The following is a 27,374-nucleotide window of genomic DNA, read 5'->3' as shown; positions in this document are numbered from 1 at the left end:
ACTGAGCTGTGAATTACATTATATATAATAAGTTACAGTGATGAGAGAAGAGTCCAAAAGCTTTTTATATCCTTAAATAGCTCTATTTGTGAAGTGAGAAAGGACTTCAACTTTTTTTCCATTTTTGCTTTTGAAGAGTCATTTTTGCCCTGCAGCAAGGCATGGTTGCCACACTGGGAAGGGTTCTGCAGATTGGTGCTGGACTGGTGTAGGCAAGTCAGCTGGGGCTGTCTGCTCCGTGACCCACAGCTACATATACCAGTGATGTTCCATTCTATTTTGGTCCCTAGATGCTGCTGTTGTGTGAGGGGTTAGAAAATAAAGCCTTAGGGTAAGACTTGCACACTGTTTCTTGTGCTGCCAGGTATCAATTCTCTTGAGGTTTTTCTTTGCCCTTTTTTGGTCTTTGCCCTTTTTTGGTTTTCAACAAGTAGGTGAATTGGCAGGAGCTGTAGAGGTGGCTATGCAGAAAGGGAAGAGGAGGATGAGGGGAGGGAGGGTAGAGGAAGATGGTCACCTGGCACAGACAAGGTTACAAGGAAGTACGATTCTCCAGTATTTACACAAGAAATGTCCATGCCAGCAGTCAAATTCTATACGGATGTGTCTAGAGAAGGGTGTCGTCCTGAATAGTGGGCAGGGACAGTGGCCTGAACTCCTGTCCCCTGATTGCCTCACGGAGAAAAACTTTTCTCCATTTGTCTTTCAGAGTGTAAGACCTGAAGGCGCTTTTTTTGTCTTCTACAGCAAGCACTTGAGCATGTTCTCAGTGGCCAAGGCAAATAGTCTTTCTGACTCCAGAGAATCTGAGCCTGAAACTCTTTGACAGCTGAGAAACAATACCTGTGCCGTACACAGTTTTGGATTGTCTAAATCCAAATGTATAAAAAAAGCACATGTTGTCCATTAATGTATGGGTGCAAGTAGATGCTTTTTGAGCAGTTACTGACATAATGAAATACTAAGTTTTTTTAAAATTTGGTTCACGCTGATGAATCAAATCAGTGTTGTCTGCTTGTGTTTACAGTGAATAATTTTGTGAATTTGCCATAAGGTAAGGTGGTTTGGTTTGTTGTTGTTTTGTTTTTTTTTTTTTTTTCATTTTTGATAGGTGCTGTGGTTCCTTTCTATGCTTATGTTTCCATCGCATCTTTCTAAAAAAAAGTCAGAAAAGACTGTCAGGGCTTCGGCAAGGCTTTCTAGCTGCACCTCCAGGGCCGTTTTAATTGCCTTTGTGTCGTGTTGTCAAAATGAATGTTCATATTTAATGACAAATATGGCACTTAATCTTATGTAATCTCATGTTCAGAAGACTCCATTTAGCAGATGTTCACTAAGATAATTGATTTTAATAATTTGAATGAAGAGTTGGTAATAAATTTATGCACACTTACACATTACTTGCCCTACTTTACATATATAATTTAGACATAGGTAGAGGAAGTCTTTAAAGGCGTAGATCAGACAGGTTTTTATTCAATGGGTCATTCTTTCCCAGTAAAATGCTTCTCTGTAGAAGCAATGTAAATAAGAACAGAGTGTGTTTCACTACATTTGTATGTAGTTTTATGTAACACATCATTTATATGTGTTATTATTATTACATTATTTGTATGTGTTATTATTGTGTTATATTTATTATTTATGTATATCAGAATCAATTTTTATTCCTTTTAAGTCTTGTATAAGTTCTGACCCTAAATGTAGATGTGTAGCCATATCCACCAGACCTGATTGTGATCCTTGCACTTAATCCCACAAACCAGCAGAACTATTTCTTGAGACGGAAGGTGAATAATATAAAACGAATGTGAAACATTCAGACTATGAAAGACAGTGGGTCAGATCTCCATGAATGTAAAGCAGAAACAGAAATATGGCTTCATATCAGCTGAAAATTATGTGCAGTATTAGTAGACGTAATAATACAAATTAGCATGTTTGTACTGTCACCTGTAATGCAGGTAGTTTTTAAAAAGTAAGCAAAATGTGTGATACTTTAAAAGGCATCACAGACTAAATAGTGTAATCAGAATATAGCCAATCAAGGAAATCTTATTCTCCTCATTGTTCAGATTGTATCTCCTGTTGCAGCATATATTTGGAATTTAAATACATACAGGCATGGATTATACTGATCTTACAGAAATGTTCATTATCAAATCTAGTGTTGTCAGAGATATACGTTGAGTTTTAGCTTAATGAAGCACTACGTACTACTAAAACAGAATTAAAAGCTCTTCCTATCTACAAAATGTACCTACATAAATGTGAAAGAGTTTCTTTTTCAGTCACACCCATTTATTTACTATTTAAAACTGTGATATTACTATTGGCCATTTCTCTGGATACATCTACCAATAATTTTGCTTTTTTGTTGTTGTTGTTGCATGCTTAGTATTAGAGATTTAGAATCCACGGGGTATTATTATAAGACTTGAAATGTATCGTGTACTTGGGATTTTTGTCTCAAAATATATTAAAGACTGTCATCAATAAAGCACTTAAAAAAGAACGTCCAAAGGAAAGTGAAAAAATACCTAAATATGCTGGTAAGGTGCATGACATGTAACCGGAAAATGTAGCAACAAAAGCTGAAAGATAGAATGAAAATAATTTTGTAGTTAAGGGAATTAATTAGGTGCTGATAATATTCCAAGTGATGGCATGAAAGAAAGAGTAGTACATATGATAGGTATGCATACGTTATGTCTATCAACTAACCAATGCAAGACAAATTTCAAAATGCTAATTTTATTTTTAATGTTAATACTTTGATTCACAGTGTTAGTAACATAGGCCATCCAATCAAGAATCTTAACCCCAAGCTGTATAATTTGTGTAATGTAAGAAACAAGAGTTGCAATTTCTCCAGTCAGATACGTAGTTTGCAACTTTCTTCATTATCTAAATGTCTGTTAAAAGCAAGCAAAGGAACCCTAAATGTTTACAGAAACACATATGCTGGTGGTTGGTGGTGGTTGTGTTGGGTGTGGTGTGTGTGTTTTTTGGTTGTGGTTGTTTTTTTTTTTTTTTTTTTTTTTTTCAGTGGAACAGATGTAGGAATTCAAATTCTGGTATAAAATACCTGAAGATGACCTGAAAAATCCCATTGAATCATTTTTCCTTTATAACTATATATCCCAGTAACTGTTTAGGCCTCTTAGTATTTAAAGATTAAAATATAAAAAGAAGCAGATATTATGCTGGAAAATCTTGTCTGAGATACAGCTATGACCCAAGCACTATGATGTAAGAAGATCAGATATGCAGGGTACAAATCTATAATTGGTTTGGTGAGTTTTCTGCGGGCTTCTGAAAACCTGCCAGTTTGCTGTGATTTAGCTTCTGAGTCCTACCCTTTTTAGTATTGTTATTATTAAAAAGGGGAGTTGCTATTATTGCGTGATGCCTTTATCTATTTGCATTGTGAGCGTTCTGTTCAAAGCAATGCCCTGACATAATTGCATAGCTGATGAGTTTTGGTAGTTGTTTTTTTTTTTTTCCCCGTTTACTGTAAAAGTCTCGGGACTCGTAATAATTATCTTGGCACTAAGTGTTAAGGACTAGAAAGAGATTATTTGCCTTCACCAAACACACTAACCGTACTAAAATACCATAAGACAGTCCTTGAAAGAGAAATAAAGTGATACATGGAGCAAAGGCAGAATGTTTCAAGGTGGGAGTTCTTATTTGCTGTACGTTCATATCTGATGAAAGTTGCAACCGACGGCTGTTCAATGCCAGCACAGCCCCAGCAGCTCCGGGCTTGCTGCATTACCCCGGGGAACCGAACATCACAAGGTTACGCAATGGCATGTTCTGCTAAGGCCTCTAGAGCTCAGCATTTTAAATATTTTCTCTGATGGGTTTATAGCAGAATGTACTTCATTAGTACACGCAGAGTAGTTACAAAGCAGTTGTCTGAATTTTAATTAGGCTGATATGTGGCTGCGAATCTGAAAACCTGAAAAACCAGACAGTTTCATAAATCTGTGTGGTTCAAGCTAAGAACACATGAAAGTGCAAATGCTTATTTTAAGCCCTTTAGACAAACCTTATATAAAGTAGCGGTGTCAAATTGGCTGTGCAGCCCTGCTCAACACTTGAAATCATGGTATTATTACTGTGTACTCAGTATTTTTAAGCACTGTTGGGCTTAAAAATCTGGCTCAGCAGACTCCTGTGAAAATTCCCAGCCCAATGGGCTCTCAGAAATTAGGACAAAGAAATGCGGTCTATTAATGAGTAAATCTACATGTTTCTTTGATGTAAGTAATATCAATTATATAAGAAATGAAACAAACAAACAAAAAGAATCGGAGAGTCTTCTTTGTTGTTTCTTAAGTCTTTTTGAAACTTTTGTCTTTTGGGTGGTGATTTTCAAGATTCTAGGCTTTTCCTCCTGGTTAATTCCCTGTGAAAAACGAGGAGAAAGATTTGTACTTTTTTAACAACAGAGGGAATGGTGTAACTTGCTATCATAAGAAGGGTATTTGCAACATTGAATCGAGGGTGTTGGTTTATAAATAGTCTCGATTGGAAGGGGGGAAATTAGGCAAGCAGAAACAGTTTGGAGGTTGAAGATGTATGTCTTGTGTCCCTGTGCTCGAAACCCAAAAGCAAGTTGTTTTTAATAACTTTCCTAATCCTGGCAGAGGGGTTGCCATATACAAATACAAACATAACTTCTGATCTCACAAGCAAAAGAACAGTTGCTTTGTTTTGCATTAAAAAACGGAGGCCAGATGGTAAAGAAAGTGATTGTGTTCTTAAAGAGTAGGCATCAATGCAGAAGGTCAGAGTTCAGGCTGCGTTTCCTGGGTGTTTTGTTATTTTTATATGATTGCTGAAAGTTTGCTGTTTATTTGAAAACCTGTAGATATGTGTGATGGAGCTGCAGTTGATACACGAACCATGAACCACAATGACACCTCCGATCTGTTTTTTCTTACCGAACCAATGTGTCTGTAATAGTTGGAGGTTGGAAATAATACTGTAGTTTCTTGCAGTATGATTAGTAGCTTCAGCTGACCTTCCTCTCCATCTTTTTTGGCTTGGCCTTTTCAAATACTGTTTGAAAGCCAAAAAGAGTTTTATGGTTCTCTGTGCCTCAGTGCGAGGATCTTGTAAAGCAGTGAGTGTGTGCAGTTGACTTTTTGCGCTGCCTTCAATCTGCTAGTTGGGGAGTTCTGTGAGCTGGAAGGGGTTGAAGCTAACGTTCTGCTTAATTGAGTGTGAAACAGTTTTTCTTGTCTTCTAGAAAGTGATATTCTTGTAAATATAGTGAGTCCCTGTGATTAGTACTAATCAATGTTTTTGAGCTTTAACTCCTTAGAAGCTCTCGCCTTCCTCCTTACTGGATATAAAGAGTGTATTTAGGAGTGGGAAGCTTGTTCCATCTTCCAGGTATTTGTACTCTTTTCTTGACATATTTACAAAGATATCATTCACAAATGAGAACTGGCTTTTTACATGCATTAAAAAAGCATAGGCAACTAACGTCACTAGGCTGGTTTCAAAAGACAGATACAGCCTTCCCTTAACAATCCTTTAAACTCTACCTCTATCCCACGTCTAAATGTCTTTTAATGGTAACAGGGAGTTAGGAATTTCAGGTTTTCTTGGTGTTTCTCCAAGTATTGACCAGTTCCAGTTACACAGTACAATGTTTACAGCTGGTGATAAGGCAATTATTGAGGGAAATGTGAATCAAAATTAGTAACAGCCATTGTTCAAGTGGCACAGCACAGGACTTGAATGAGAAGGTTGGACAGAGGTCCTTGAAGGCAACCAAATATACTGCTCAGTGCAATATGAATTATGAATGGACTTGCCAAGAAATCATTTGAGTGCCCAGTATTCAATAAACTGGAAAGTCCAGTAATACAGAATTTCTTTTTCCAGTGTATATAAATTCAGTAAGTATTAGGCGATACAGAAAGGTCCATAGAAATGAAGTACAATTGCAACGAGATCGTATTTGAAATAAGAAACATGCCCAGTGTGTTTAGCTGTTGTAAGAATACAGCTCAATACGCTTTGAGTGCTGTATTTGATGTGTGATTTGGTCAGTAGTACACTAACAATAAATTTGACCTCTTTGGGCTAATACAGTTGCAAGTATGCCTACAAAGTAATGGCTGTATAGGTCTCACTTTATAAACTCAAAATAGCAGAAGTATTCTTTCCCATTGTGTAAGTTTCCAGCTTAGTTATCATGGAGGTTTGCTGTATCTGTAGTTTCCATTAAAGCTCGTATTTTCACGTACGCATAACTGCCCACATAATTATTAGAATTGTTTTGTTTCTATAGAAAAGTTGGGTTCCTTAGGAGAATTGAGAAGAGTTCTGGTTATTTTGGAAAATTTGCAAGAATGTGGATTTTTTTTTTTAAGTATTTTTTTTTTTAGAAAATAAAGCAATACCAAACAAAGGCATTTGAAAGGTTAAGTTAAATCCCCAGCATAGACATGCAGTTTAGTAAAGAAGTGGAACATCTTTGCTTGGTAAGGTGAAAGTTGAGATATTGGTAAAATAAAATTAAAAGCATCTAGAAAATAGTATGTGGTTGTGCATGATAGATATCTGCAAAAGTCTTGATACTGTAGTTAATGTGTAATGTCAAAATGTGAAATTTTGAAACGGAATAACTTGAATAAGGTCAAGGAGGAAACTCCAGGTTGGTGAATGATCTAAATGAATACGATAGTTGCACATAGGGATGATATCTGTAAACTTTGTGTTATACTCCCTCCTTGAATGTGTATTCAGAAGCAGCAGGAAAAGAGTAGAAGTCCACATAGTTTGCCAGCTCCTTGAGACTGTCTTTGTCATCTGTGAATTTTTAAGCCTCTTGCATAATTCACTTCTGAGGCAAGTGGGCTGTTTGCTGGGAAATGCATGTGGGTATTTCTGTCTAGACGGTACTTTGTGGCAGCTTTTTGTGCTGGCATGTTACGGAATGATAAGCAGAGAGTCCTTTAAAGCAGCAGTTGTTTGCTTAATGGCTTAGTAACAATATTTTGGCACCTTAAACCAAAACCAGACAAAATTTAAATCTGTAAGAAGCTGAACAAATAATCACTAATTAGTCTTCCAAGCTTTTTGATTTTGTAGTTAATAAAGTGCATAGTAAAATAAGTTCTTATTTTTCACATCATGCAGTGTATGTTCAAATATAGTACCAAATATAGCAAATTCAAGCAGGGGCTTTATATGTTTACACGTTTACAGATAAACCACAAGTATACACAGTCAGGTATTTTTAAATAGATATTTATGTTTGAAAGTATTATTACACTTTTTATGAGTGGTGAAACTCTGACAATGTGTACCTAAATCCATGAAGAATTTCCTGTCAGACAGTCTTTTAGTCTTAGGACTCCTTGAGGCTTTCTGTCCCTGACCCAAATATCTGCTGGAGTTTTTCTGACTACAAGTATTTCATGATTAAAGATGTTTGGTTTGTTGGTTTTTTTTTTTTTTTTTTTTTTTTTTTGAGTGAACAACTTTCAATATGTCATTCTAATTGATTTGCTTTACATTAGAGGTGAATGTGTATACTTTTTGAGAGAAATGTATATTTTTTGATAGAATTATTATTTTAAAACAAGTAAATCAGATCACAACAGTCTGGGATGCAAAATAATCTGGGGAACATTACACACAGCCTGAATCAGAATGGACATATTACTTTTAAGACATACAACAAGAGGGAGAAAATGAATTAAAGAACAGAGGTGTGGTGCTCTATTCATCTTCATAAACTGGCTTTATAATGTATTAATTTTTTGCTAGGCAGTAGGGGATCACAGAATCACAGAATTATCAGAGTTGGAAGGGACCTCGAGAGATCATCTAGTCCAACTCCCCTGCTAAAGCAGGATTGCCCAGAGCACATTACTCAGGACTGCATCCAGGCGGGTCTTGAAAATCTCCAGGGAAGGGGACTCCACAACCTCCCTGGGCAGCCTGTGCCAGTGCTCTGTCACCCGAACCGTAAAGAACTGTTTCCGTGTATTTGAACGGAACTTCCTGTGTTCTAACTTGTGCCCATTGCCCCTCGTCCTGTTACTGGGAGCCATTGAAAAGAGCCTGGCTCCATCCTCCTTCAGCCCACCCTTTAGATACTTGTATGCCATAATAAGGTCTCCCCTCAGCCTTCTCTTCTCCAGGCTAAAGAGTCCCATCTCTCTCAGCCTTTCCTCATAAGGCAGATGCTCCAATCCTTTAATCATCTTAGTTGCCCTTCGCTGGACTCGGTCCAGCAGTTCCCTGTCCCTCTTGAACTGGGGAGCCCAAAACTGGACACAGTATTCCAGTTGTGGCCTCACCAGTGCAGAGTAGAGGGGGAGAATGACCTCCCTCAACCTACTGGCCACACTCTTCCCTATGCAGCCCAGGATTCCATTGGCCTTATTGGCAACAAGGGCACATTGCTTGCTCATGGATAGTTTACTGTCTACTAGGACCCCCAGATCCTTCTCCTCAGAGCTACTTCCCAGCAGGTCCACCCCTAACCTGTACTGGTGCCTAGCATTCTTCCTCCCCAGGTGCAGGACCTTGCACTTGCTTTTGTTGAACGTCATTACGTTCTTCTCTGCCCAGCTCTCCAGCCTGTCCAGGTCACGCTGGATGGCAGCACGGCCCTCTGGGGTGTCAGCCACCCCACCCAGTTTGGTATCATCAGCAAACTTGCTGAGGATACACTCTGTCCCCTCATCCAGGTCATTAATGAATATATTGCACAAAATTGGACCGAGTATTGACCCCTGGGGGACACCACTGGTTACAGGCCTCCAACTAGACTCTGTGCCACTGATCACAACCCTCTGAGTTCTGTCCCGCAGCCAACTCTCAATCCACCTCACTGTCACCTCATCTAGCCCATACTTCCTCAGCTTCCTAATGAGGATGTCATGGGAGACAGTGTCAAAAGCCTTGCTAAAGTCAAGGTAGATGACATCCACGACTTTCCCCTCATCCAGCCAACCAGTTATAACATCATGGAAAGCTATCAGATTGGTCAAGTGTGATTTACCCTTGGTAAATCACAGACCACTTCCAATAACTTCCTGTTCCTCAACGTGTTTGGAGATGACATCCAGAATGAGTCGCTCCATTACCTTCCCAGGGACATAGGTTAGACTAACTGGTCTGTGGTTCCCTGGGTCCTCCTTCTTGCCTTTTTTGAAGATTGGAGTGATGTCAGCCTTCCTCCAGTCCTCAGGCACCTCTCCTGTTCTCTCCTGTGCCTGTTAGGATGGCACACCTAAATTTGAGTGAAGCACATCTAGCTTCTGTAATGCTCCTGGGACAGACTGAAAATTCTGTGGGTGGTTGCATTTCATTTGTTTTGAATAATTTTTTAAATTGAATTAAGCACACGAATGAGTATTGACTCAAAACAGAATGTATGCATTATTCATTTTAGTTATAAAAACTGATTTATTTTACATATGTGTAAAGAAAATATTGACTGTTAATATGCAATTTAGTACTGTAAGTACCTAAGTGCATTGTTTCATCTTGCCACAAAGGATTTTGATAGCTCCATATGCTCCTGCTACTTTGAAACTGTGTTGCCCAGGAGAGAGCTGATGATGCATCTGCTTTCCTTCATTTAAGGACAAGTCAGAGGTGACTCACAGCATAAATTCCCAGTCCCCTATTCCAGCAATATTGGATAGGCACTAATATTGGATAGGCACCGATATTCCGAGTCACACAGGGTGACTATTGATTTCAGCAACATAAAATGGAAAGCGTAGTAGTTGAAAACTTATGATAAAACCCTTCAAAGTAATTAATTTGGTGTCCATTATTCTGTTTTATAGTTGATAGCTTATGAGAGAAATAAGCAGGTTTTGCTTCTCTTGGATGTGTTGTTTCACGTTCACTGCAAAGGGAATGAATTACTCATTAGAGTTGGTGTAGGGTATTCTGGAAGTGTTAGTATTTATATTTATTTGGATTTCATTTTTACGTGTTATAACTCCACTATGAAAACTTCAGCTATGGGATAAATGTAACAGTAAGAGAACCTTTGCAAATAATGTCCTATTGGTTATTACGCAGATGTAAGATTTTAACTGAGACAGGTCAGGTATTACAGCCACGAAAGATGTGCACGTTTGCCCTGCCTGGTTGATCCTGAAAGATTATAGGATTCCTTCTTTGAAATATGATTGTTGTAATGTGCATGGTTTATAATAAATCCGGTCAGAGATTAGGAAGATTTTTCTGTTGGGTGTCTGCTGTGCTTTCTAGAAAAGGGGCAAAATAGTATTTTATACAGATCATCTTTCTGATGCTGCAAGAATCAAAGGGGAGCTGCTTCCGTCCAGTACCCTCCCAACTGATAATATCCTAGATTTTTCCCTTACTTATTGCAGTAGCTACAAATACATCATCTCTAAGAATAAAAGGGAGCTGTAAAGTTTTGAATAATACACATAAGATTAGCATAATAAGGTAGAATTTGCAGGATCAGCGTGAATTTAAACAAAAAATGTTTTGTTAATTTGGATGTGTGCCTAAAACCTCTGTAGCACTGTTGATCCTATGAGATTTTTTATTTTATTAATTAGCATGGAATTTTCCTAATTACCTTAAAAATTAACACATTTACACTGCATTAGGGCAATATACTATTAGCTAATGTTCGTCTAAGCTTCTGGATACAAAAGTGTATGTTGTAATGGCTGTTGAGTTGATTTGACCCGGTTTATCCACTGAGGCTGAAATGTAGTTGTCTGGCTCCTTACCCAGTATCACTTTTATCTGTTGCTAAGAGTTTTACATTTTCAGAGAACAGATGAAAAAGCGAAACAGCTCTCAGTAATGCAGATACGTTGGACTTACGTAAAGTTAGAGAGGAGACCAGAGGGATAGATGGAGGATAAGAGGGGAAAAAACCTCTTTACTTGCCCTTTTTGGAGATGGAATGTATGAGGCTTCAAATCCATAAAGAAAGTAAACATCATACTGGGAATTACAAATGCCAAGCAGTTAAGACAGTCTGCTCTGTTAATAATAGCCTCATGACCCTTGGCAGCTCTCAGGATCACAGTTTCCAAAGAGTGAAAACTGAAAAATTGTAACATAGAACTTTGATGTTGTTTGCAAGCATAAAAGAAGAGAGTATAATTGTACTTATGTAACAACAACCTAAGAAGAAATAGATTTCTTGTGGATTTTTAAAGGAGATTGTGACAGGGGAAAAAACCAAGAAGCAGTTTCCTTCTGAATGTTGTTATTCCTTCAGTTTATACAGCGTAAGTTTCAGGTAATGCATTTTTCTTTGCTAGTGAGCTGTTCCGCTGTGACCAGCGGATGACATTCACTATCTGGAAATAAGAGTGGGAAAGGAGTTTGGTCTTCACTGTTGTGCTAACTCATGTGGGTATACAAACTAGTAACTCCTCCTGGTAAGACAAAGACTACTGTTGATGAGTGTTTACCTTTGATGTATCAACAGGAAGCATGCTCAGTGAATCAAGATTTTTTTTTTTTTTTTTTTTTTTTTTCCACTACGGGGTTCGTCAAATCTAACACTTCATTTATGAGAGAATTCTGAACTCAGAAATATTGATAAAATAGGGGAACTTTGTATATGTAACCCCAAGAAGACAATCTTTTTAAAAAAATAAAACAATCAGTTGTTAATTAACAAGATATGGTAAAATACAGGTGATCAGCGTGTAGTGGCATAGGCAACCAACATGGTTCAAAAGAACCCCTGAGGACTTGGAGTCATCTTGTGTTGTAGGCTTTGAAAATGAATTGATTGCAGTGTGGGTCTGAGCTCCCTTCCACCGCTAGCTCTTTTTCCCTGTGTTGGTCTTATTTTTCCCTTGGTTTTTTACTCCGGACCCTATTCTGGTTTCGTTCTCCTGGTATTCCTGTGAGTTTTCCAGTTTTATCCCCTGAAACGGCTGTCCTGTGAATGAGGAATCTTTAGAGCTTTCGATTGTTAGCAATAAACTTTTCACTATGTGAAAAATGACATTTTTCAGGACGTAGAACTGGACTGGATTTTGAAAGTTTTTCCTAGAAAAGTGAAAAGCATACTTGTGACAAAAGGCCACTCCCTTGCTTCCAAAAATATGAGGACATTACAGTTTTGAGATACAGTAACGTAAAAAAGTTTTGAATGTTGAAAACTTCTCTGCTTTTGATGGAAACAACTATTTTGGATGGAATATCCTATAAATGCTCTGTCTTTTGCAGATGCCTTGTACAGACAGTGATGGTTGTAGACTGAAATAAGTCATAAGCAACCGAAAGCAAGTTTTTGTAGGAGGTGGCCAGGCAACCTTCACGGGCTGCTAATGATATACATGCAGGAGCTTGACACTGTTATTGAAAGGTCTTCTCTTCTAGAACTGAGTCTGTAAGACTCATAATTCATTCTCTGTCTCTTCTGTTTTGGGATTTGGTGAATATGATTCATCCTATTTTGCTGACGGGACTTGTCGTCAGAGCTGTATATTTCTGTACTGGGCCCATCTTTTTGATGACAAGCTTGAAAACACGGAAAGCTATGCCTTCTATATAGAGTCCTAGAAATGGATGTTTTTACTTGGTAATATTGAGTGTGTTTCATCACTGTCACCAGACAGAATCTCATTTAAGTAGAAAGGACTGCCAAAAAGACTGAGACGTATAAATTTAAATGTAACTTGAAAAGAGATGATGGGTTCGGTTTCTTTCAGGCTACTCCCACAAATAGGGGTACAGATGTTTTGCTTAAATTCTGTACTAAAATTAATTTTTGAGTCCTCCTACTTGGATTCTCAAAGTCAGGCATCGAATGAATGTGCTACTTTTTAAAAAGTTATGAATGCCCACATATTTTTTTTTTTTTTGGACAATGTTTCAAACTGTGAATACTTTGTAAATCGGGCTGCTTAATTGAGTGGTGTTTTAGGAATTGATGTGTGAATATTTAGTATACAGTTACGCATGAAATATCTGCAAGTCCATTTCATTGGGAATTTGATTAGAAGAGAAATAAAAATATCCATCAGCCTAGGAAAACAACTAGGAAGCTTGCAAATAACTGGGGAGTGAAATAAAGCTGAAGTGAAGCTGCTTATTCTTAGAGATGCAATCGTGTTTGCTGACGCGATTTATTATTCTTCAGTCTTGTACTAATATTTATGAGAGGCAGAAGTTCAGCTTACATTCACAGGATTATTTGCATGATATTATATGAGGAGGTCATACATTCTTGTGGCTTGTTGGCACTATGTGATCATCAGAGTAAGGACAGTGGGACTGAGCTTTGCATCCCGGCCTCTTGCTTTCATTGTCATCACACTGGAGTATGGTATGCTTGTAAATAATAATTCAATAAAAACTGAAATAGTGCATAATGAAACCTGCAGTATCCACTATTCGGTTGTGGGTTGGACTAGAGTTAGAGATATTTTTAAATAGCATTTCAAAAGCTTTGCTCAAAACACCTTTTTAATAAAGGGTATCATTATCTAATTTGCAAATCTGCCTCCCACAGGGTAAAGCGTAATTTCCTATGCAAATATTAATACAGAAAATTAGTGTACACAATAAATATAGTTTAAAATGGCAGGAAGAATAAATAATTCTCAAACTTTCTAAATAATCCAGCAATTACTCCACTAATAGATATGCTTTTAAAATTGCAGATGAGAATGATGTTATTTTAATGTGTCGAATTTTGCTGACTCTAGGTGCTTTACAAATAATGATGAAGGATCAATGTAAAAGTTAATAGTAACTTATTATTTTTCTCCTAGCAGTGCTGAATCTCCTTTTGAAATTTAATATACAATTTATAGTTTTTCTGTTATAACCTATTTTTTCAGCAAGCTACTTGTGTATTAGGTTGTAATTTATGACTGGCTAGTTTGTCTAGACAAATAATTGACAAGAAGACAAATCTTGTAAACCAGAACTAGCAGAGAAAATGTTTTAAGCTCTGAGGAATACTGGAGTTGGTACTTCCTACTTTTTAAGTCACCAGGTGTATTTTATGTTAAAAAATCACTAACATAGAATTGATTTTACAAATATGTAAAAAATAAATAGAAAATAAATTGTTTTGAATACTGCCATTGTTTATCAGAATTTTCCACTGACCTTTTGCATCAAAGATAAGTGATACAGATTCCTTGGATGATCCAAGGACTTCATTACATATTCTGTCAAAAAAAACCAAAAAAAACCCAAGTCTTTTAAAATAGGAATTATTTTTCTATGCCTTCATTTAGAAAGTTACTGCAGCAAAGATGAATAAAATAAAAAATTGGTAGAAATGAAGGTTCAGGATTACCAACATAGTTATTTATGTCTTTTGAGACATCTGCTTTTGAGCACTGATAATTTTTTTGGGCATATAAATTGTGTTTTGCTCTCAAATTAAGAATTTATTGCTATCATTAAGCCAGTGAAAATTTCCGACTAGTTGCAGGTTGTTTTGGTATTTATTAAAGTGCATTGGTGGGTGGTTGTTAAACATGTAGCAAAATATTTTCATTAAGATTCTTTATTATTTAATAGTGTATTCATAGTCTAGTAAATCAATGACTAAAATACCTGTCCACTCATTTGACCTGTCCTCAAAAAAGACTGTTATTGCAAATTGATTGCTACAGATTCCCATTGCAGCTCCTGGAATATGTGCTCACTTTCTGGACTGGGCACTAAAAACTACTGTGTTATTTCATAAAATCATTTAGGCTGGAAAAGACCTTTTAAGAACATCGAATCCAACCATAAACCTAACACTGCCAAGTCCACCACTAAACCATGTCCCTAAGCACCACATCTACGTCCCTTTTAAATACCTCCAGGGTATTTCAAGTATCTTCATTTGTATGAAGATAAGTATCAATGGGGAGTGTTAAGCTTGCATATAACACAGAATAATTTTATTTTTTATATTCCTTTTTCTACCTATGTGTGAGGTAATATGAGAGTTAAGGTAGCTAATCAGAGGACTGACGAAGACCCTATGTTTTTTCCTTCTGCATTTCTATTTTATGCTTTGAAGTGACAGAAAATGCACTGTAAATAAATTTTAGAACACCTAAATCAAGGTTTAAAATTACCTGGAGTTACTATGTTTTGGAAGGGACTGTTCAGAATGGGAACCTTCCATCTGTCTGTATGCCAGCCTGAAGCCAGAGCTCTAAGGCATCAGCATTAAAATGGACTATATAAGGGTGAGCAGAGCTGTAACTGTCTGACCTAAATATGTTGGCAGTTCTGCATCTGTCCCATGCCGAGTCCGTGCCACGATTGTTGTACGCTGTATGCAACAATGCCTGTTGGATCTTCAGCAGAACAGATCTGAGTGAGAAACTGCCAGAGAAGAAGAGTTTGATTCACACGCTCCCTTCAAGCATCAGTAGATGCATCTTCCTTCAGCTCTTGGTGGCCCTCAGAGAGCAATGTGTTTCCCCTGAGTGTCTGGATGTTCATGCCACAGAGATGAGGCGGGATAATGTGCTCTTTGCTTTGTCTTGAGAAAAAGGAACTGGTTCTAACGTTTTGTTAGACTGTAAGAAGGTGCCTCTTTCACTTAATTAAAGCAAGACGATCTCATACAGTTCTCCTTTATTTCGCTGGCTGCTCAAAGTGTGTCCTACCTGCTATGAGAACAGCTGAAAAATCTTCATTCCTCAGTTTTAATGAGGACGGGAGAAAAATGCTTATGGCTGTACAGAATGCAAAGGACAATGGAATTGTTGAAGGAGGAGTGTCCTAGTTATGTTGGCTTAATCACTGTGTGAAATGATGCAGGATTTTCCATATTTTGGAGTGTATAACCAGTAGGGTAGGTTTAGTACTAAAAAATTTTGATAAGTCACAAAATTGTACATGAGAGACATATTCTGCCAGCAAAAAACTTGCTTTAAATAGCAGTAATAACAGTAGGAATGTTGTTATAGAATCGTAGAACCGTTTGGGTTGGAGAGGACCTTTAAAAGTCATCTAGTCCACCCCCTCTGCAATAAGCAGGTATGGAGACTTGGCTTGCTTATATCTGTTTGTTTATAAGCAAACAGATACAGCAAACATAGCCTTGGCTCATTTCTGAGCACAGTGTAAGGAGCAACTTTTTCTGTTTTGTTCAGACTCGTTGGTCAGTCAGTCTTCACTGGGGGGAACTGAAGGTGAGCTGGTCTGTCAGGCAATTTCTTTCTGTGAGGCTTTCTAGAATGGAAAATTGTACTCGTGTTTACTGAGCAGCAACAACACTTTGCAACCCGCAATCTTTGAGTGCTCTCTGTCCCCCTTTGTAAAACAAGGGCTTAAGATAGTACTTACATTACAAGGATGTTTTGAAGAGAATCTAATTAGTTGTCTGTTCGCCTAATGATAGCATGAAAAGGACTGTTTTTGTGCCTGAGTAACTACAAAAGAAAAATGGTAACGGGAACGCTGACAAGTAAGTAGAGGCCTGATTCTAAAAGAGTTGTCTTAAAAATATTTTATGCCTAAGTATCGTTGCATAAATAAATCAAAATCCAATGCAAAAGAGTGGGCTATTTGATGCTTTTTGATCTGGCTAAACCTTTAATTTAAAATACCACTTTACGTTAATTTTACTGAAATATAAATAGTAGAAAGTAATGAAAGATCTATTAGTTAATAAATAGACTTGAATTACTGTGAAGTTAGGAGTGATGAACAGCAATTTAATAAGCTATTAAGTGTGAAGCATTCTGAGTAAACTAACTTTTGAAGAGGGAATGAAATGGTTTTGCAACTACCTTTTACAATTTAATGTACTGTACACAGTTTGAATAAATGTTCGGTTTCACAGCTTTAGCAGTAAAAGTATTCATGGATTCATGGTGTAAAAAAAGGTTTCCAATAGTCAGTAAAAGTATCCCTAGACTAGAATATGCAACTAACACGAAAAGGAAGAGAAGGAACATGAAAGATGTTCTGGAGGCAAGAAAAGGTGTGTAGGAGTTGCATATTCTATTAACAGAAGAAAAGATCCCCACATAAAGTCTAATTTTGCTTTGTTACTTTGTACCTTAGACATTGCTATTACAAACCTTTTTCAATCTTATTACCAATTTTTATGATAGTCTGGAAAATTTGCTTTTCGATAACTCAATGATATTTTTTTCAGTCATGACAAGTTTTAGAAGACTCTCTAGTTTTGTCTCGCTTAGAACAGAATATGGTGAAGCATACTGCCCTGCAAGGCTGAGAAGCTACCGGCTTGGCCTTGACACTCAGTGCCTTGTGTTTCTGCTACAGAAAATTCATCTTGACCTGAAGACCGTCATAAAGATGAGGACTGGCTACTACCAGTAGCCTAAAGACTGAATTTTGTTCTCTCCACAATCTGGTCGTCAGATATGTCTAAGACGTATGTTCCATACGCTAATGTCCAAGTGGAGATTTCACCGCTTTGCTTGGCAGCCTTTGACAGTGTTTAACTACTCTGAGGGTGCATTTTTCTCCCTAATATCTAATTTAATTTTTCTTTGGCACTACTTGTATTGCTGTTCCTGTTCCTTTCAAGGACTACCTGCAAGAAGAGTCTGGCTCTGTTTTCCCTGTAATCACCACTAGATTGGTAAAGACAACCATAAGATCCCCCTTTCCTCTCTCTCCTCCATCCAGGCTGATCGAGCTCAGCTCCCCCAGCCACACAGGGGGCAGCGCACCAGCCCTGGCAGTCGTGGTCATCCTCTGCTGAACTTGATGCAGTTTATTGGCTTCTGTCTTCTATTGAGAGGCCCTCAATGGGACCCAGTCCCCCGGGTGTCAGCTTGCCAATGCTGAGCAACTGAGGGGAAGAATTGCTTCCTTTTGCTTGCTGGCTGAGCCTGAACTGTTGCAGCTCAGTACACGGCTGGCTTTCATAGCCTCAGGGATATAGTACATCTTTCAGATTCATGGGAAGTGAGGGAAAACAGAAGCATTGGAAAGTGCTATTAGCAAATCTGTTGCTAATGTGATCTCATGTTTTTCTTTCACCTAGAATGTTCCACCTGATTTGTCCATCTGCACCTTTGTGCTGGAGCAGTCTCTGTCCGTGCGGGCCCTCCAGGAAATGCTGGCTAACACAGAAGAAAAGGCAGAAGGGGTAAGTTGTTGTATATCCACGTTTTTTCATCTTGCAGAATACTACTTTCTTCTTTTTTCTCCACTGTACCACAGATTTCATGACTCGCACAAGCTTATAGCATCATGAATTCCTTATGTTGAATTTTCTTCCTTTGCTACCCGAATGGTCTGATTATTGAGAAATTCTAAACACTTGCAGCTTTTACTCAAGCTTGCAAGAGTTGTAAATTCCCAACAATTTCAATGTGCAGCATGTCAGCATAGAGCTACAAGAATGTTTGAGATGTCATAATATGAAATATAAAGCTTGATCACTTCTTCAGAACAGCTAAGCTTTCTGAGGATTTCTGACTATCAAGTGAGACTGTCAAGTAGTCTTAAAATGTCTTGGATGTGTGCTGGTTTTCTTTGGAAATAATGAATTTTTTTCTGTGTGGCCTGAGCTAAAATGTCCTATAACTCACCTTTAGAGCTGGAAATAGAATGTTATTAAGTCTCAGTGGACAAGAAATATGGAAACTAACACATTTTTGCAGTCTGGAAGATTAAGGATATAGGAATAATGTTAACTGTTTGACTAGCTAATAGGTATTTTCAAATAAATCATAGTAGTGTAACTTATGTTCTCTGCTGTGTAATTAATTTGATTTGTTATGATGTAGTTGAGTGTTCCATGTATACACCCTGTAGGGTTAATTTGAATGCCATGCTCCAGCTCAAATCCTGTAAACTCTTAAGTGAGGAAGAATGACTGTATGCTCCGGAGCTACATAGGTAAAAGAGAAGTAGGGGTTAACTGTGAGTCTGTCAGTCAAGAAAGCTGGCAGGAGAGAAGCATGCCTCTGATATTTATGGGAGTGCCTGGAGAAAGCAAACTTTAAACTAACATAGAGTTGTCAGTCCCATAAAATGACAGGCACTGAGACTGAAAGTGGTGTTTGAGAAATTAAGTCCTGGAGCAGTTCCGTGGATGATCCAAAGTGTGTGCTGTTAGTGAGAATTTCTTCCAAGGACTAACTCCAACAGCAAGAAAATGAAAAGCACATCTGAGAGAAGAGGTGGTACCAGAGTAAGCAGATTCATGCTTCTAAACAGGGACTGTGCTTCCTTTAGTTTGTAAATACTGAAACCAAGAGCAAGCAAATCCACGGGAAAAGAAAATAATCAAAAGAACAGGCACATACAGACATAATGTCAAAAATCAAGGTCCAAACCCAAGTATGTGCGGTAATAACAGTGAACGGCCATTTGTGTGAAGCAGAGCAACAGTTTTCTTGCTGTTTATTCCCATCAGATGCGGGCAGGAGCAGAAACTGAAGAGCCTGTAGGGGAGTACGTGTTAAAGTAGTGCTATAGGGCAGAATAGAGTGAATGAAAAAAAACATTCAATTTTCAAGTACAAAGTATTGAATTTTTTTTTTTTTTTAAATCATAGCATTAATTGGTGAATTTTCTGTTGGGCTGTCTTTAGCAGAGTCTTGGGGCCAACTGTTAAGTGATTATTTACTCTTGATACAGAGATCACTTTCAGAGAACATGAGATAAAGAACTAAGTTCTCTGTAGAACAGTTAGAAAATGTGAGCTTGAGGATTCTGCTGGGAAGAGGGCAGGCTAAAGAGAGCTTTGTAGAGGTCTCAGGTGGAACATTTGCACTAGTTCTGGACTATTTTCTGCACTAGATATGAGCAGAAAAAGACTTTTGTAGGGCACAGTGACTGATGGGACCTACATACTCCAAGCTGGAAGAACCATGTTTGATGGCAATCTGGTTATTTTCTTGAAACAATTATTGATGTTTCCTGTGTGTAACCCTGAAGGTCATGGTTCTGGGCATTCCTATCCATGCCTAAAGAAAAAGTGACATCAATTGTACTGATGTACTCGTGGATCTTCTGAGATGCGCACAAGAAAGATAAAGCGAAGTCTCTGAGTGTGGTCATTGACGTTGTCAATGTCGTTATTTTTCTTTCTAGTAAGTCTCCAGAAGCCAAGTTTAATGATAATACTAAAATGATTGAATGTGTACTTGCTGATAAATTAACAGAACTGACATTTGGTGTCTGTATGTAGTTTCTATGAAAAATACATAAAGTTTTCCTTTGTGTTTATAGGTATTTATCATAGGGTAGGTACTTGTGTAGGCAGCTTCATATTTGTATGAAGTAACTGTTAGACCATGTGTGTTTTGCTTTTAATGACTGATGTGGTTACTTTAAGTTTTATGAGAAGAGGTAATTTTGTGCATACATCCGAAGCACTATATCTTCCTGAAGCAGCATTGACTTTTTTTATTTAGCATAACAGTGTTTTTACATTTAGGAGAAGAAAGTATAGCAATTTCTGGAGAGATTGTTACTATAAACTGAATTCAATGTGGCCTCAGTTTTCTAATGGAAAGAATCCTGCAAAGGGAGGTCTTTTAAGTGCTCAATTACTTTTCATTACATTAGAAATCATTAAGGCTGCTGTGTTTAAAAGTGGTCTCCTTATGCTTCTTTGCTTTTTGTGGTGTGTAATCTCTTAAATGCTGTGTTTATATAATAGTTATTCTTATTATATAACAGGTAAAAGCAGTAATGAAATGGTTGAGTAATGTGAACAAATCTCATGCTGACTTGAGTCAGAACAATAAACAGCTTTCCTTGTGCTTAAGAAAGAATAACTGTGTGCATTAACTGGATTTAATTTTAAGTCTTTTTAATGCAAGAATCCCAAAGTAAGAATTTTCATACTTGATGGGATTAGCGATCCATCTATCTGAGTATACCTACTTCTCTCTCCTGAATCAGCTGAATGCTAGTATCAAAGGCAACAGTGGAAAATGAGTGAAATTTCATAAGAAAGAATGTGTGTAGTGCTCTGTTTCTTTTAGCCCTAGGCACTGAGTAGTTACTTTGTGCTCTAAGGTTTTGTAATTTCCCTTTAAAATACTATGCTTAGCTCTGGCAGTTTATTAAAACATTGAGATTCATAGACTGTTTATATGCTTATGGTTTAAAAAATAAAAACACAACCTGTTTTGTTTGCTTAGGCAGCATTATTTATACTTTTCATTTTAAACAGGTAAATTTTTGATTTTGCTGTGGACTTGAGTGCTGTATGCACGTACTATTTTTGTTGTTAGTTTACCCATGGAAAAGAACCATCCTGTGGAAAGGGACTAGTAGTAATCATATAAATGAAGACTGTCATTACATGCTTGCTCAGAGCTCTGGTCCCTTAGGCAAGCAGAATTGTAGCTGCTCTGTCCTAGAAGGCTATACAGCCTCGGTATTCTTTTCTAATTATTTTGACTCAGTTTTTGAGTGCAACTTCTTTTTATTATTAGAAGAGCAGATGAAATGTGAAAATGGAAATCATTAGGCTTTTATAAAGCATTGAAGACCAGAAAAAGCCTTCAGATCATCTATTCTCAGCCTGGCCATTGAATTTTTCCAGTGAGCCCTCTTTGGAGCCCAGTGCTTTTTCACTAAAGCTTATGAGACTGAACGATCCTGAGAAAGTGAATCCACAGCTTTCCAGAATAATTTACGAACAATCACCACAAGGGGTTGTATGTGTGTTTTGCTTCAGATTCTTTTTATTCTGATTATTGGTTGTGGGTTTTGTTGTTTTGTTTTGTGGGGTTTTTTTGTTTGTTTTTGTTTGGGTTTTTTGTTGGTTTTGGTTTGGTTTTTTTTTTTTTTTTTTTTTTTTGTCAAATAAGAGGTCTTTAACATTTAGAATTTTTTCCTTACAAAAGTGCTGAAATTCCTTAGTCAAATCAGTTCCTGGAAATTTTCCCTAATTTTCTTAGGAAATGAAGCCTGGCCATCTATCCATTAGTACTCTTGCATTCAGTAACTTCTGAGCTTTCTGGACAATACAAACAATATTAGAAATGGGTAGATAGTTATGTTCTTCCAGATATGATGGATATTAAGTAGGAGAAAGGGACCTAACTTTCCATCCCTATAAGAGTAAAGGAAGGCAAAGTTGGCTGTTTTACGTTACCATCAACTGCTCTTGTGCTGGTGTACCTTCTGCACTGCCGTTTTTTGCTCAGAAGAGGTGCTGCAGGTACATGGGAAGGAAGTTGCCAGGTTTCAGGTGTGAGGAAGGGATTTATAATTCTGTGACTTCTTTCAGTTTTGAGTTTTAAACATCTTTTTTTATAGAAGTTAGACAACAGACCTGTACGTGGTATGCTGTTACCAGTCTTGACTTTCATGACAAGGAAAATGATTTCCGCATGTCCTACTCAGACTATCCTGCCTGTATATCCAGGGATTGCCTTAATTCTTATTTTCAGTATGTTGTGTCGTGTTGATACTGATGATTCATAAAAGACCTTACAATGGCTGGTACCTTTAGATCCCGCATGCAGATTTCAGCCAGGGTATATAGCAGGCAAAGTAGGTGATGATGCTGGTTATTACCAATTTCTTGGCCGAAATCAGGGCCAGCATGCATAATCTTGAGCAAGCTTACCTACTTTAAGGCTCTATTGATGACATACAGGTGAATATGCCAGATTCTACAAAATTCTCCACCAAGTTGCTTTTCTATTTTGTGACAGTTCTGGAGCTGCCCAAAAGAAAAGGTATCTAGATATATTTGACATGGAAAAACATCAGGTATTTTCTTAGCCTCAGTAGCCTCAGCAAATGATTTAGACTTCTGACTGAAAGTTTTTTGAAATCATCCTCAAGCGAGCATAAAAAGTAGCAATTAAAATAAAAATTTGCCAAGAGGGTGTGCAAATTAAAATGAAGTGTAAGGTAACCTACATAAAGGTTATTGCTACTAACTCTTATTTGAAATATATTTCAAAGGTTTTTTTTTTTTCATCTGCTTCAATATAAATGATTTTTTTTCTCAAGGGAGAATTTGAGGATACAAAACACTGCTACTATCTGTATTTAGATAACAAGTGGCTAGTTCGAACTTTCATTCTATTCTAATGCATTTATTACTTCAAAGATATCAAAAAAAGTTTTGGGTACAGGAAATTAAATTAGCTTGGCATTTAAAGGACATTTTACTGTAGGTGAACAAGCACAAAGTCACGTATCTTTTATACCGTCTAGAACAAAACCCTGCGTTTCTTTTGAAACCAGTAACAGCTTGTGATACCTCCGGTTACACTTGCTTTGCTTGGGTTTTCTGAAATATATCCAGCAGTCTCATGATATAAATAATGTACTACTTTTTTGGCCTTGTGATGTCTTTTATATTCCTCCATCATAATAACTATAAATGAGGCCACTGAAATTTGAAGAATCCAGCTTTTATGTTGTATGCCATAAATAGACAAGATAACTATGTATCTATTTATCTCCCTATCTAACACATCTAAATGGGTGTGATATGTGACTTGCTTTCACCTGCCAGTATGGTGTGCATCTTCGTGTGGATGAGAGGTGTTAGATCCCATGCAGAGGATTGTTGTTAATTGCATCTTTTCATTGGAGTGATTGAGAACACTTGGTAAGCTGTCTTTCACAGCAGCTTTAATTACTTCTGTCAGCAGTGGTGAAGCTTTCTTTTCACTCTGGTCTACCAGAAGATGATGAGTGGGTTGTGTACCATCCATCCACGGCCAAATTTCACTTCATTGGGAGGGTGTAGAGTAAGAAGTGCCTAATGAATGCTCCTGGAGCTCCTGGTTGCTGATCTGTGCTTTGTTCTGCCAACTGGAGGTGTGTGGGGGGGCTTTTTTTTTGTTCGGGTATAGGTGGAAGAGCATGAGACTGCTGTGGGGTTGGGTTGTGGGTTTTTTTTCCCCAACTCTATCAGCAAAGTGGATGGAAAGTTCAATTCCTCTGCTAATGGGTGGGCTTCATGCTCTGTGAGTTACTTGCGAGTAAAATCAGCTGCACGTTGAGGGCAACGTGCTTCTATTGGAATCATGTTTTAATAACTCTTGCAAGGACAAATGCACCAAACTCACTTATTCTATATGGAACCAGATGGATTTCTCTCAGTTGCTTCTGTGGCCTTTCACATCAAGTGCCAGCTTTTTGATTGCTTACTAGAAAAAATGTACTACTGAAATAAGTAAAGATGTCTTTGTGCGTAATCTATAGCAAGAAAGTGAGTATATATGGAGTTACAATTTCTGTATTTTGAATAATGCCATATACTATGTACTAGAATATGTCAGGAGAGTGTAGGGCTCTCTAGCATTTATATTGAGCTGATTTTAAGCACTGATTCAGGAAATTGCACTGTGTTCTTTATTTTCTGAGTAAACTTGAAGTCTTTTTTACTATTTGTCTTCCTAGACTTCATTACAGAGAAAAAAAATTGGCTCCCATTTGCCTTAATATGCTTGAAATTTGTTTACTTTTATGCAAAATCAAATGTAGGGTTAACCGCTTTGTTAGTTTCCTGCAAATAGATCTTGGTTGCCGTATTGTCTACTGAACACTTCAATGTGCAGTTTTCTGCATTTTTTTCCCAGTATTTGCACAGCAGCTGTGCTTTTCTACCACTGTATCCTATGGAGAGTTTCTGTGCTTGGAAGGTCTGTCCTATGCCCTTGGTTGGTAATGAAGATGTGAAATGCTTTCAATGCCGCTATCTACTCCTGAGGAATGGTCTTACATGGGGTGGGAGGGGAAAAAAAAAAAAAGGAATTTCACATTTTCTTTCTCAGTAAAGATACTTAAACACTTGCAACAAATGCAGCAGATTTCTTGCTAAATGAACGTGCTAGAGTTTTTAAGGTCTGCTCTTTGACTGATTGCACTTGTGCCATTCTCATGGTGATTGAGATCCGAAGCTGGAAGTAGACTTCTGTTTCATACTTCTGGGTGTTCTGCAAACCCACCTGAAGCTGGACACTGGTCCTGAAAGCAGAAAACTGATGTGCAAAATGATGTTTTTGAAACACTTGGGCACTGTTGCAGTGGGTTTGAACACAGGGGGAACTGGAGCCAATTCAGTTCTGCCATTGAAGTGGAATGGAAAAGCTATGCATTTGAGGGGCAGATGGTGAAGATGACCGAACCTTTCCCTGAGATTGCATCTTTGCACAGCTCTGAAGTGGACTAGACACAAAGATTAAAACAAGAATTGATTGAGATTCCACAGAGTCCTAGGAAAGAAACAGAATAGCTGGACAAAAAGCTATCGACTGAAAATGCCCAGTGTGGAAGTCACTGAAACCGGCACTTTGATGTAATGAGCTGCCATGAGGACAGCTGAGAAATACTGTCAGAGATTAGGATGGAGAACTAAAGGTGTGCTGTGGGGCTTTTAACTTGCATGAGAAAATAAGGGGATTATCTGTTTCTCTGCTTTTTACCAGTCAGTTCCATAGGTATTAAACCCTTTCCACCTATAGCTAGTTAACATAAAGGAATGCAACATACTGATGCCATTCAGTAAAGATTCCTTGCTATGTCCTGAAAGAGTTGGGGTTGTGTGCGTGGTTGTGTTTGGTTTGGTAGTTTGGTTTGTTGTTTTTTGTTTGGTTTGTTTTTTTTTTTTTTTTTAATGAAATTTAAGCACGGACAAATCGGAAATGGTAAAGTTAAATTTGTCTTTAGAACCACACAACTCATTCGTTGCGGTGGTTGGAAATGGTATACTAAATGGTATTTAGGCAAAATAAAAGATGCATAGATAAAAAAAACCCCAAATCCTCACACTCAAATGCTTTTCCTGAATGTTGAAGAGTATCAGTTTTGCTGCAGCATCCTTTGTAAAGCTGAGATAGTCTCTTAAACCACTTGTTTTCTTAATGCTACTGGGTGGTTCTCCAAAGCTATTAACACACCAAGTTTTTAAACCAGGTCAGTCTAGCTAAGCAGTTAAAATCTATAAGATAAGTTGTGATTGCTGGTTGTATTTTTTTCTGGTTTTGTATGTCTTCATACATCAGGACTGATTTGTGCAGGTGTTGAGGACTGTAACTGATGGAAGCTACACAAAAAATGTAAGATAATGTTAGAAATCAGGTCCTAGGCATCTTAAACTGAACTCCCTGGTTTGTGTATACTTTGGTTTCAATGGTCCTATGCTTTAGATTCTTTAAATGTATTGATATGTCATCTGGGGTATTGTGAAAATTGAATTAATGTTTGTGAGATTAGCATTACAGTAGTGAACATCATTAAACTGATGGCATTTAATCATTACGTATTTAGAAGAGGGTTGATTTATCAATGTTCAGTCGAATGGTTGCACACTGATCTGGGTTGAAATACAGTAGTAAGTGACCACCCTCTCTTCTACGTATTGAATGAGGCAGAGTTGACGTTGGAAAGGTAATGGACATGGGGAAGGCTGTGTCATAAGATAGTGACAGGAACAGACTGAAATTAAGGTTGCATAAGTGACTTTTGTCACTTTCTGTCTTTTTACTGTTTGCCTTAATTTTGTTAACTTTTTTTTTTCTGGTAAAAATGAGCATACTTCTTTTGACAATGCAAAAACATACTTTAGCTTAGTAAAAAGTGTTTTGAAATATAAATTGTTCATGATTATATGTAATTCTCGTCTGTTGCAGGTCTCCTATTACTGACTGACCAAAGTGCAACTTTATGTTAATCTCACAGTTGAGGCAAGGCTGGGATAGCGTGATACTCAAACATTGTATTTTCCTCTTCTATTACACAGCTGTAATCTGAATTATATGTGAAGCCCAAGACCTTACATTAAATAAGCTATAACTTTAATTTTTGCCAAGGTATACAATTATATTGAGAATGGAAATAATAATTATGCAATACTTTTTAAACAGATTGTTAATAACACTATGTAAACATTTCATAATATATATGGAAGTTACCCAAATTTACATTTGTGTTATAATGGCTTTTTGTAGGGATAGCTTTCTGGTAGGTGGATGCAAAATTTCAAAAATAGAGGGATCCTTTGTCTTATTTTACTGGCTTATAATAACAAGTTTAAAGAATATTTAGATGTCTGGTGCAAAACGCTATCAGTGTAGGAAATGCATAGCAGTGCTATAGAGGCTGGGAGTATGGCAAATGTTAATGGTGTCTGCAGGGCTGCTCTCAGGCAGCTCTGTAGGACCTCCGAGTAGCTGCAGCTGGAAGATTATACAGGGGATCTTTCCTCTCGAAATGTGTTCAGTGTGCTAATCCTCCAGGAGGTATCGTACCGATACCTTCTGTGGTGATTAAAAAAAACCAAACAACCCTAATCTTCAAATTCAGTCAAGACTTTCTTAATGTAGTTTTGTTTCTACCTCTCCTTATCTTGCAGAATTGAACACTTCGGGGTGCTTTTGTTGCTAATGATGCGGTACGTGCATCATTGACTTCTGTATTCTTCA

The 27,374-nt window shown here is 37.5% G+C and overlaps 1 protein-coding gene across 1 annotated transcript in view; it reads left to right on the top strand.

The window, feature by feature from the left end:
* The window catches only part of RYR2 (ryanodine receptor 2), a gene marked incomplete at both ends in the record, with an annotated part of 448,394 nt that overhangs the window by 123,543 nt on the left and 297,477 nt on the right, over positions 1-27,374 (top strand). Inside the window, 1 exon segment of the mRNA XM_082481358.1 lies at positions 17,999-18,103. Coding sequence (XP_082337484.1) covers positions 17,999-18,103 — 105 coding nt within the window.

Source organism: Vanellus vanellus (genome assembly GCF_965231255.1).
Source record: "Vanellus vanellus genome assembly, chromosome: 3".
NCBI lineage: Eukaryota > Metazoa > Chordata > Aves > Charadriiformes > Charadriidae > Vanellus > Vanellus vanellus.
Note: the sequence above shows the minus strand (reverse complement) of the source record. Positions and strands in the feature narration are given on the sequence as shown.